Consider the following 12,051-nt stretch of genomic DNA (forward strand, 5'->3'; position numbering starts at 1 on the left):
CTCTTTTACGGCCGTAGTGCACTTTCACACATAAAAATGTAACACTTTTTTCATTTCATATTCAAGTTAATTTAGAATACCATGTCAAGTAAATCACCAGGGGTACAATTGTTGTGACCTCTGCTGACAATACTTAATACAACCTACTTCGGCCAGCATGTATGTTGTCTATTCTTATATGATGTAACAAGGTTGCACGTACAGAGAAAGAGCATCTTTCAACTTTCTTCTTTGACAAAATCTCTCTAGATCATTCAGAGTCCTGGTTCCTTACTTAAGCTCTCCTCTCTTCAGCTCAACCAACAGGTTTTGTGTAGGATTTAGGTCTAGGAAATGAGACGATGGAGAATTGTTGATGTTGTGTCTGGTGAACCATTTTTGCGTTGATCTGGCCATATGTTTTGGATCACTATCCTGCTGAAAGACCCAATAATGACAGGTTTTCAGTCTTCTGGCAGAATCCACCAGATTTATTCAGGTATTTCAAAGAGTTCAGGATGACATGAATTCTGACAATCTTCCCAGGGACTTTGGGAGAGAAACAGATCCTCCATCATACCATTGTTTCATCGTAGGTCATCAATGGCTTCTCTCTAGCATTACTCCCAGGAAACAGGTTGGCATCTAATGGTTCTTTTGTAGTCTTGGTGATCACAAGAGGCCACCCTGTTGCTGCTGTTCTCAAAAAATTAGCTTTGGAGATTTATTTAACCTCCCTTACCATCCTCCTTGGTGTGCATGGTGGCAAGATAAATTTGGCCCCTCGTCCAGAGGAATAGGCTCTTGGTGTTACATCCAATTTATACCCCAGGGAAACAGAACGTCAATGATTACTGTCATGATTTGGGTTTTGTGTCAGTTTAGTTTTGCACTTTTCTTTATTTTACTAGGTTATCAGTCAGTGTTCAGCAAGCGTTTAGTTTAGCTCTCTTCATCTGCCAGCATTCTGTCAGCTCACTTCTCTGTCTCTACCCAATCAGTTTGTTTGTCACTCCCCTGTCAGCAGTCACCAGCTAGTCAGATCTGTTCACCTGTCAGTCTCCAGTCACCAACCTATCAGTTTGGTTCTCTCATTCACTTCCCTTCCTTTGATTAGTTCCACCTGATTTTCCTGTAATTAGTTTCTACTCCGTTCACCTGCTCACTCCCCTATTTATACCTGCTTCACTCCTTTGTTCTGTGCCAGATCATTACAAGCCTTTTGGTGAATGTTATCCAGCGTTCATACTTCTGATGGACCTGTTGATAGAGATCCGATTCGCCTCTGAAAATTCTGAGCCAGCCTGATCCCTGTAATCTGTCTTTCCTGCCTTGTTCTGTTTGCTTGCATGTGTACCGATCTGGACTAATTTCTGACCACCGAGCCTGCCTGTCCTCGTCCAGCCTGTCAGCCTGTTTTTGTTCCGACCTTGATTCTGCTATTCTGACCACCAAACCTACCTGACCTTGTCTAGCCAGACTGCTTATCTGTAAAACTGGTTTCACCCACATCTGCTTTTATTAAACTGTCTTAATCTTACCCGCTGTCTGCAGTTATATATAACTGCATTTATTTTTAGAGAGATTCCTAGAGGGAGCATTAACTGTACCTTCAGCGATTTCTGTCAATAACTTTTTCACATTTTTTTATTTCAAAAGTTCAGATGGAAATCAAAATATTGCATAAAAGTTAACTTTATTTGAATGTTTTTACACATTGTTGCCACGAGTGCCCGTAAATTAGTCCACATCTGTAAATGGAGGCTGCTCTCTAATTTAGTAACCATGCCATCGCTCTGTGTGAGGGTTCTTCATGTGTTGACTTTTTACACAGATGTTTTATGGCCTTATTCCAAGGGTTCTGCAGCTTTAATCTGCTTTCTACAACATCAAACAGCTTGACAAAAACCTCCTGAAGAGACCATGTTGTCCCTGCAACCCAAATGGCTGTACTTCATTGTCAAGATTTGGTTTTAGAAGGGGTGGTTGCAGTAATGTAGGAACAATAACAGAGAAAGTGTTGGTGCATATGTAAGAAAGTCTGTCTGTTTGTTCCTGGCAAAGATTTGTAATTGGACAACTTGGTCAAAATTCCAACTCCACAAAATGTTGCTTAAAAAAACATTTTGTTGAAACGACTTGCATCAGAGTGTTTTTATGGGGGAACCAAAGGGAGCGTTTGAAAAGATTGGGAAACTATAAGATTAATTGCCGTTTAAGGTGTGTCCATTCATTTAATGAAGCCTGGACTCAAACACACCAGGAATCCCTATGTCTACAGAGAGACATGCAGACCTTCTGGATGTTACAGCTTACTTCAGCGCTCAGACATTGCTCAGACGGCTTATATTTGTAAACTATTTTTGGGTGTGTATTTGTGTACATTGGGTTTCCACTTGCTCTGTGTAAACTGCATGCTTACAATAAGTTACACCCTCTGATCCTCAAACATTGGTCCATATCGCTTCCTGCCTTGCTGATGGAGCTGATTATTTCCCCAGCAGCGTCGGACGCAGCCCACGTCCTCTGGGGTCTTAGCTAATTTAACATGTGGACCAGCAGAAAAAAACAACTTAGAAAACAAAAATAACTGATGCATTCGCAACCCTTTCACCTAGGATGCGGTTAGGGCTTGGGTTTAGGAATCATTAAAACTAAAAAAACAAAACTAAAAAAACATGAAAAGCTGGTTTTATTCTAAACAAAGGACCTCTGGGTTGCAGCAGCAGGACTTTTTGACCTCAGGGTCAAACACAGCAGTTTCTAACTTTGGATGCTGAAGCCTCTCTCAGCTACTTTACAGTAATGGCTGAATGGACACAGATGATTATTTACTAGTGTAGTAGACTCCCCTGTTAAACAATGTTGTAGGGGTTAGAGCCAATATTTTTATTTATTTTTTTTATACATAATGTTAATGTGTGCCCTATACACGATGAAGCACGCTGAAAGATTGTGGTATTTTTCTCAGTGTTGGATGCGAGTATTTGTAAGGCATAGAAATAAATGTTTTGGACACACACACACACAAAAAAAGAGCCATCTTAACAGCCTTGATGGGTGAATTGTTAGTTATTTCCGTATTATTTTCTTTTCATTTCTTTCAGTGCTTCTTCCCTCTCTGATCTGTCTTTTACCCCTCATTCACACAGACTCCTTCGTCCGTGCATTCTCTGTTACGTCACAAACAAAAGCCATTCTAGTCAACAGGACATTTCCCAGCAGCACCGTGATTGTGTCACTTTCTAAAACAAAACAGGTGAGCCAGACAGGAAATCAGACGCAAGAAGTGTAAAGCAGATCTGGTAATATTTCACAATATAGGAGGGCTGGTCATTGTTACAATTTTTATTGATTGCTTTGACGCAGCAGTCGACTCAAAATCCAAATTTTTTAAAACAGTTGACACAGAGGTCTAAACAGTGGCAACAATGGTCAAAATTACACATTTTGTTTGCAAAAGGCTCCAACTCCGCCAAAACATTTAAAATATGGACCAAAAGCACATTTTGCCCTCAAACAACACAACTTGCACACAAATGTATGAACCCTTCCAATCACTCATTACACAAGGGGCAACAAAATGCCGCACTCAATGTGAATCAGTGTGCCATTGCTGGTCATTGTAGCCAATACAGTTTTTATTGGTTGCTTTGACCTGTTTGAAGAAACTGGCAACCTCTCAGTTTTCAGCATCACCATCTCTGCAGAGCAAAAGACACCTCTTGCAAATGAGTTAACCCATTTTCATTGGTTTGACTCATTTTCCCCACCCTTTTGCAAAACAGTTAACGCAGATGTCATTCAAGCAGTCCAAACTCCATTGCTTTAGCTGTGGTAGCAAAACAGAAACTATATGTTCCAAGCTCTTAGAAACTTCTTGCTCAGAATGAAATCACTGAAGCACCTGATTGACACTTCTTTACACAATTTTTCAATTTGCAGTCAGTTTGCAAGCTTTGCGTAAAAGGTGCCATGTTGTGTATTGTTCTTTGCAAGCATGAATGGTCAACGTAAGGCAGATGAGAGTCAGAGTTAGAGGTAGATGGGTCAGGGGAAGAAGATTATGAGGAAGAGGAATCCATGTGTGAGGTGGCAGTGTAGCTGGAAGGGCTGAAGTTACAGATGAAATTTGGGCAACTATGATTGATCATGTGGTAAATCATGGCCTTTCACTTACAGTTTTTATTGGTTGCTTTGACCTGTTTGAAGAAACTGGCAACCTCTCAGTTTTCAGCATCACCATCTCTGCAGAGCAAAAGACACTTCTTGCAAATGAGTTAACCCATTTTCATTGGTTTGACTCATTTTCCCCACCCTTTTTGCAAAACAGTTAACGCAGATGTCATTCATGCAGTCCAAACTCCATTGCTTTAGCTGTGGTAGCAAAACAGAAACCATATGTTCCCAGCTCTTAGAAACTTCTTGCTCAGAATGAAATCACTGAAGCACCTGATTGACACCTCTTTACACAATTTTTCAATTTGCAGTCAGTTTGCAGGCTTTACATAAAAGGTGCCATGTAGTGTGTTGTTCCTTGCAAGCATGGATGGTCAACGTAAGGCAGATGAGAGTCAGAGTAAGAGGTAGATGGGTCAGGGGAAGAAAATTATGAGGAAGAGGAATCCATGTGTGAGGTGGCAGTGTAGCTTGAAGGACTCAAGTTACAGATGAAATTTGGGCAACTATGATTGATCATGTGGTAAATCATGGCCTTTCACTTAGAGGGGCGGGGCAAAGAGTCCAAACTTTTCTCAACAGAAACATGGTTGCATCCATTGTAAGAGTCGTTTGACGGGAGAGCAGGTTTTGCTGCTATACAGTATATACATCTCTATCTATTCCTATAGAGGAATTATTCAGTGCATGGTGATGGAAAGTATATGATCACTGCCCCTATGAGCAGATGCCCTTGCTCAATGCAATGTCTGCTGCTGCACAAGATGTAGATGCAGAGGCATGTCAAGGATGGATCAGGCATGCAAGAAGATTTTTCCCTAGGTGCATCACAAGGGAAAATATTGAATGTGACGTAGATGAGGCCATGTGGCCTATTCGTCAGGACAGAATGGACTAGAAGGAAAAAACAGCCCTAGTATTTTCTGTTGGAATCTTTCATTTTTTGGAATATTTCATTTGTTTATGTGGAAAAAAAAGAATGAAGAATCAATAAAATTTGCATCACAACATATTTGCTTCTGGATCCTTTTTTTGCAAAAAGGCAAATTTGGCTACAAATGACACTGACATGTAAGCTGCAGAATGAACCAGCAATGCTGCACTGATTCACATTGAGTGTGGTGTTTTGTATTTTGTTGCCCCTTGTGTAACGAATGATTGGAAGGGCTCAAACATTTGTGTGCAAGTTGTGTTGTTTGAGGGCAAAATGTGCTTTTGGATCATATGTTAAATGTTTTGGCAGAGTTGGAGCCTTTTGCAAACAAAATTTTTAATTTTGACCATTGGTGCCACTGTTTAGGCCTCTGCGTTAACTGTTTTGAAAAATGTGGGTTTTGAGTTGACTGCTGCATCAAAGCAATCTATAAAAACTGTAACTGTAAACAGCTTACATGTCAGTGTCATTTGTAGTCAAATTTGCCTTCTTGCAAAAAATTAATCCAGAATCAGATATGCTGTGATGCAAATTTCATTGATTATTCTTTTTTTCAGATTGTGGCTACAAATGAAATATTCCAACAGAAGATACTAGTGCTGTCTGTCTCTTCTAGTCTCTTCTCTCTTGACGAATAGGCCACATGGCCTCATCTACATCACACTCAATATTTTCCCTTGTGATGCACCTAGGGAAGAGTCTTCTTGCATGCCTGATCCATCCTTGACATGGCTCTGCATCTATATCTTGGGCAGCAGCAGTCATTGCATTGAGCAAGGGCATCTGCTCCTAGGGGTGGAGATCATATACCTTCCGTCTTCCATACAGATATCTCTGCATATACTGTATAGCAACATTACCTGTACTCCCGTCGAAAAACTCTTACCATGGATGCAACCGTGTTTCTATTGAGAACAGGTTGGACTCTTTGTCCAGCCCCTCTAAGTGAAAGGCCATGATTTACCACATGATCAATCACAGTTGCCCGGATTTCATCTGTAACTTGAGCCCTTCTAGCTACACCTCTACCTCGCACACAGATTCCTCTTCTTCGGACTCCTCTTCTCATGAGCCATCTACCTCTTACTCTGACTCTCATCTGCCGTAGACCATCCATGCTTGCAAAGAACAACACACAACATGGCACCTTTTAAGGCCTGCAGACTGACTGCAAATTGAAAAGTTATGTGAAGAAGTGTCAAACAGGTGCTTCAGTGATTTCACACCGATCAAGAAGTTTCTAAGAGCTTGGAACATATGGTTTCTGTTTGGCTACCACAGCAAAAGAAATGAAGTTTGGACTGCATGAATGACATCTGCGTTAACTGTTTTGCAAAAGGGTGGGGGAAACGTGTCAAACCAATGAGAATGGGTTAACTCATTTGCAAGAGGTGTCTTTTGCTCTGCTGGGATGGTGATGATGAAGACTGAGAGGTTGCCAGTTTCTTCAAACAAGTCAAAGCAATCAATAAAAACTGTAAGAAGGTGTTTAATTGTTAAAACACAGCTTTTTTCAATAATCTTACTAATAAAGGGGAGGTTTGATATGGGCCTATAGTTCTGCAGAAGTAGTTTGTCCAAATTGTTCTTTATCAACAGTGCTTTGATAATTGTTGTTTTAGGAACTGGGGGAAAACACCTGACAGAAGGGATGTGTTTATTATCTGAGTCAAATCAGACACTATGAAAAAAAGCTTTGGGTAAAACAGCAAGGCAGCAGGAGGAGGAACTTAGCTGGTGAAAGATTTCTTCTAAGCTTTTGTACTTTATTTGGCTGAATTGGGACATTTTGTCAAGATAAGTTCTAGTTGGAGACAGCTTTAGTTGTGAACTTGATATGGATGTACAGAGTGATCCTCTAATCTTTAGGATTTTCTCAGTAAAGAAATCAGTAAATTCATTGCAGATCTTGGTGGAATGGAGTTCAGAAGCCACGCACACAGGGGGATTTGTTAACCTGTTGACCGTGGCAAATAAAGCACGAGTATTATTAATGTTTTTGTTGATACTCTCAGAGAAGAAAGATTGCCTTGCATTTTTCAGTTTTATCCTTAACAATCTAAAACAAGACGATGATGTCATGTACCCCATCCTGATGGAGTTGAACAGTGTGAATTTTATACCCAATATCCCAAATATAAGCCCCAGACAAAAATGTGCAAATCAGAAATGAAGTTTAAAAGAAAGTTCAAGCTGGAAGACTCACCCCCTGTGCACTTGCATCCAATGATCAAGCAACCATCAGTGCCCCTGCCAATCTGTGTCAAATCCTAATCCTATCATCCCACAAGTATCCTTATAAGGTGTCCACCCATGGATTCTCCTGCTCTTCAGCAGAGCTTCAACCCTCCACCACACCATCTCTCCTTGACGCTCTCAGGCTTCACCTGACTACTTCTCCCCATACATTTGCATATATGCCAAAACACAAAGAAGGAAACTGTGACTGCAGTTGAAAAAGTCTAACATTTATTTAGCTTTTGCTACCTAAGAACGTATACATATATCTGTTAATGGGCAACGAAATTCATCATTAATCGAGTGTAAACAAAATCATCAAACCTTGCTGGTCAAAGCTGACAACACTGCAGTTCTTCTGGCTCCAGGAACACCGGTACACAGCTCCTCCTTGTGTGATGTCCGGCTGGCTGGTGTTGGCTTTCGGAGCTCCAACTAATATACCAATACTAGAAAGAAAAGTAAACAGTCTTACAAGCAGCAGAAAAACAATCAAAAAGTTGATTAACAGTACATCTGCACAATATATCCCAATATAACTATTGCAAAAACAATGTATATCGCTAAGACCTGCACTGCAATAAATATTGGCCAATTATTTAGGTACCATGCAGTCAGGCTCTTTATGCCTGGAATATATTTGGTGACCCCTGATGTTTGAAGCAGCATAAGAAGATTTAGAAAGTTTCATGTTCATCAAACCAATCTTTCACCAGTCTTGCTGTGTGTATTGGTGCATTGTCATCCTGATACACGGCACCTCCTTCAGGATACAATGTTTGAACCATTGCATGCACATGGTCCTCCAAAATGGTTCTGTAGACCTTGGCAGTGACGTGCCCATCTAGCACAAGTATGGGGCCAAGGGAATGCCATGATATGGCAGCCCAAACGATCACTGATCCACCCCCACGCTTCACTCTGGGCATGCAACAGTCTGAGTGGTACGTTTCTTTGGGGCTTCTCCACACCGTAACTCTCCCGGATGAGGGGAAAACAGTAAAGGTGGCCTCATCAGAGAACAATACATGTTTCAAATTGTCCACAGCCCAAGATTTGCGCTCCTTGCAACATTGAAACCGACGTTTGGCATTGGCACAAGTGACCAAAGGTTTGGCTATAGCAGCCCGGCCGTGGATATTGACCCTGTGGAGCTCCCGACGGACAGTTTTGCTGGAAACAGGAGAGTTGAGGTTTGGGCAGCCGTGGTTTTATGTTTTTTGGATTCAATCTGGGTTAGCACCCGAACATCCCTTTCAGACAGCTTCCTCTTGCGTCCACAGTTAATCCTGTTGGATGTGGTTCGTCCTTCTTGGTGGTATGCTGACATTACCCTGGATACCATGGCTCTTGATACATAACAAAGACTTGCTGTCTTGGTCACAGATGCGCCAGCAAGAAGTGCACCAACAATTTGTCCTCTTTTGAACTCCGGTATTTCACCCATAATGTTGTGTGCATTGCAATATTTTGAGCAAAACTGTGCTCTTACCCTGCTAATTGGACCATCACATTCTGCTCTTATTGGTTCAATGTGCATTTAATGAAAATTGGCCACCAGGCTGGTCCAATTTAGCCATATACATATATATATATATATATATATATATATATATATATATATATATATATATATATATATATAGATAGATATATAGATAGATATAGATATATGTGTGTGTGTGTGTGTGTGTGTGTGTGTGTGTGTGTGTGTGTGTGTGTGTGTGTGTGTTATGAATATAAAAGTCAATTGTGGTCTTCATTATTATTTCCTAAAACCGTTTCACATGTGAACCTTTTAAGATCTGGTATAGTCACAGATTAGGAACAGACGCTCTGGGAGAATAATAAAGAGAAAGTTACTAATATGAGAAAAAAAGTCCTAGGACAATAAAGTAAAAAAAAAAAAGACAGAAGTGGTAATATTATGAGAAAAATGTCATATTATGAGAATTAAGGGTGGACATTTCCAGAATAGTCACAGTTTGCAGAACTATCTCAGTCCTGCAGTAATAGGGCCAGGTTAGATTTTTTTAATTATTTTTATTCTTTACGAGTGTAAAGTCAGGAGAATGAAGCCAAAGGGATATGAAAATAAACTCGTAATATTACAAAAATAAAAATATTCAGAATATAAAGTATGTTCTGAGATTAAACTCCCTCCGATACTGTTTAAGTGACTCAGACTAACTGCAGATTTGCCACATTCAACATGGCAGATGCTCTGACACATCCGCAGCATAGGCAGAACCCGCCCGACGAGGCGTCTACGTATATGATGTCTATGTACTCACCCCTTTGTCCCTCAAGTTCCAGGGGAATCACCTTATCTATTGGTTGTCCCACATGCCAATCATCCTGACGCACTCACATAATGCCACTGTGCATGTTCATTCCTTGCTAGTTTCCGCTTGCTGGTTGCACATGCGCACTTCTAGTGTTTATGTATCCGGTTAGCTTAGCAGTTAGCCGTTCAAAGATAAGACTAAACTTCCCTCACTGACAAAGGTTACTAAACAACCAGATCAAATGTAACCCAGCCTTGAAATAGCCCGTTATACAAATATATATATATATATATATATATATATATATATATATATATATATATATATATACACTTCTCAACTCACCAATCGGCCAATCCAGGAGACAGACACCAACTCTAGCATTGTTAGCAGCAAACAGCTGTCACAGTATTCCCACAATGTTTACAAATCATTCAAATGTTCTCAGTCACTTTTCCTCGTAGCAACCCAAATGCTGCTACACAACAGATTTAACAGTGCCAGGAACCAAGCGTGTTAGACAACATGGTAGCAACACAACACAGAGCATCAACAAGCAGCTGTTGTGAGGAGTTGGTAGAGGTAGATCCAGCTGTTTAGAGATGAATGTCGAGGTAAGTCTGATCATACAGCTCCTTCCGGGACTGAACTCTGTCAGAGGGGGTCAGAGAAAAGCTTTTCCAGGTTTTTTGATAGATATTTAATACTTTAAATTTAACTGTTGTTATATTAATCTTTTTTATTTTTTGTAGCACTTTGAGATACAGTACTTGCACTCTCAGTAATATTCAGCATTATTATCAATGTTATCATGATTTTTTTTAAAAACGATTACCATTATTAATTGCAAGTCCATTGCTTAGAACTTAATCCTTCTTTCAGGGCCACTCTCAAACTAGTGTTAGCACACACAGTTTACTCATTTAAATGGGGTTGACCAAGTTGGTTTTGCATGTCTTATTAATTGCGGACACAATCTTTGTAAATCACCCGCAACACGCCTGCTTATTGCCAGACAACCAGCACTTAATATAGATGAATACCATAATGGCATGTGAGTATGTGATACCACAGTGGCTGGATGTTGGAAACAGTGAGGATATGGATTTTAAAAAAACATTTACTTACGTCACATATCCATCAGTTCCAATATTGGAGCACTGTGGCATCTGTATGAGCTACATATTGGGAAATTTGTAAATCCAAGCCTTTCCATACCCATCACTGCTCTACATGTGTACCAAGATCCATCTGAGTCGGACCATTTCTTATGGGTGCTTTAAATTTATGCTTAGCTGTTTTTATTTAGTCAAACATTTACAATTACAGTACAAACAAGTGCAGAAAGGTGGCAGAAGTAATGACACCACAGGATTCTGCTTAAAGGGGCTTGTAAGTTTTCTCACAACTTATGAGGTTTTAAGAGAGCAGTTTCCAGCTGTTACATCTAAGCTGAGGTAAATCTCTTCCACCACTACTACGTTGTTACAACTGTAATTTTGACATTTAGTAAAATTACTATGCATTAAAATCATTGCACAAGAGTGCTGACACAAACAGCCACTTTTAAAAGAACATAAAAACGAGAAGCTGATTGGATAGAATATCCACCAAGCCTTTGTATGTGAAGGAATATTCCTCAGTTCTGACTTTGATGAGCTATAATTGTTGAATGTCTAACTGACAGCTATGGAGTTCATATTTATTTTTAAAGATTTTTTAAGGAAGCTCATCTGTCATAACTAGTATCTTAAAATAACCATCAGCATTAGCTAAACAATAAATAGACTGGTAATGATTTTGGTGTGCCTAATCTCTCATTTTTTAGCCTGGTCAAATTGGGGATCTATACCACAATCAATCAAATTATGGTGTAATTTCAAATCTTCAGGAAATACACAATTAAATCATACATGAGATTTTAACATTTTTATATTTTTTATCCAAAATAAAGCAGTTATTGGGTTAGAGGCGAGGTCTACCCTGGACAGGTCGCGAGTCCATCAGAATGCAACTTCTGATTATGAAGAGAGTTATGAAAAATTTCTGTCACATCATTTGAACATCATTTGTTGATAAAGAATCATTTGGGCAATCCAAGCTAAAAAAAAAAGGGAAAACTTTTGCATGATTTAATGCCAGATAGTAAGGGGAAAAGTCATTTTTCTTTTCTTACAGCATATGTAAACATCTGGTTTTCAAATGTATATCAGCTGTGAATAAAATGCTTCCAGCACAATATGTTGGCAACATTTGTGCAAAATACAATCAGAAGTGTTTCTTATTAACATAACTGATGTGCTTGTCAGGCCAACGTATGCCAAGGTTTCACAGACGTTTATGTCACAGTTATTTCATGATGCAATCATGAAACGTTAAACCTGGACATTGTCACAAATTGCAAAGGGATATCACTTGAAGTAGCTGTAGTAT

General features: G+C 39.7%; 1 protein-coding gene across 1 annotated transcript in view; it reads right to left on the bottom strand.

Moving 5' to 3' along the window:
- LOC105933956 (integrin alpha-5) overlaps window positions 1-12,051 on the bottom strand; it is a 91,911-nt gene that overhangs the window by 62,092 nt on the left and 17,768 nt on the right. Inside the window, exon 2 of the mRNA XM_036151918.1 lies at window positions 7,655-7,779. Within this exon, the coding sequence (XP_036007811.1) occupies window positions 7,655-7,779 (125 nt within the window). The remainder of the gene's footprint in view (window positions 1-7,654; window positions 7,780-12,051) is intronic.

Source organism: Fundulus heteroclitus, chromosome 20 (assembly GCF_011125445.2).
Source record: "Fundulus heteroclitus isolate FHET01 chromosome 20, MU-UCD_Fhet_4.1, whole genome shotgun sequence".
NCBI classification, from domain to species: Eukaryota; Metazoa; Chordata; class Actinopteri; order Cyprinodontiformes; family Fundulidae; genus Fundulus; species Fundulus heteroclitus.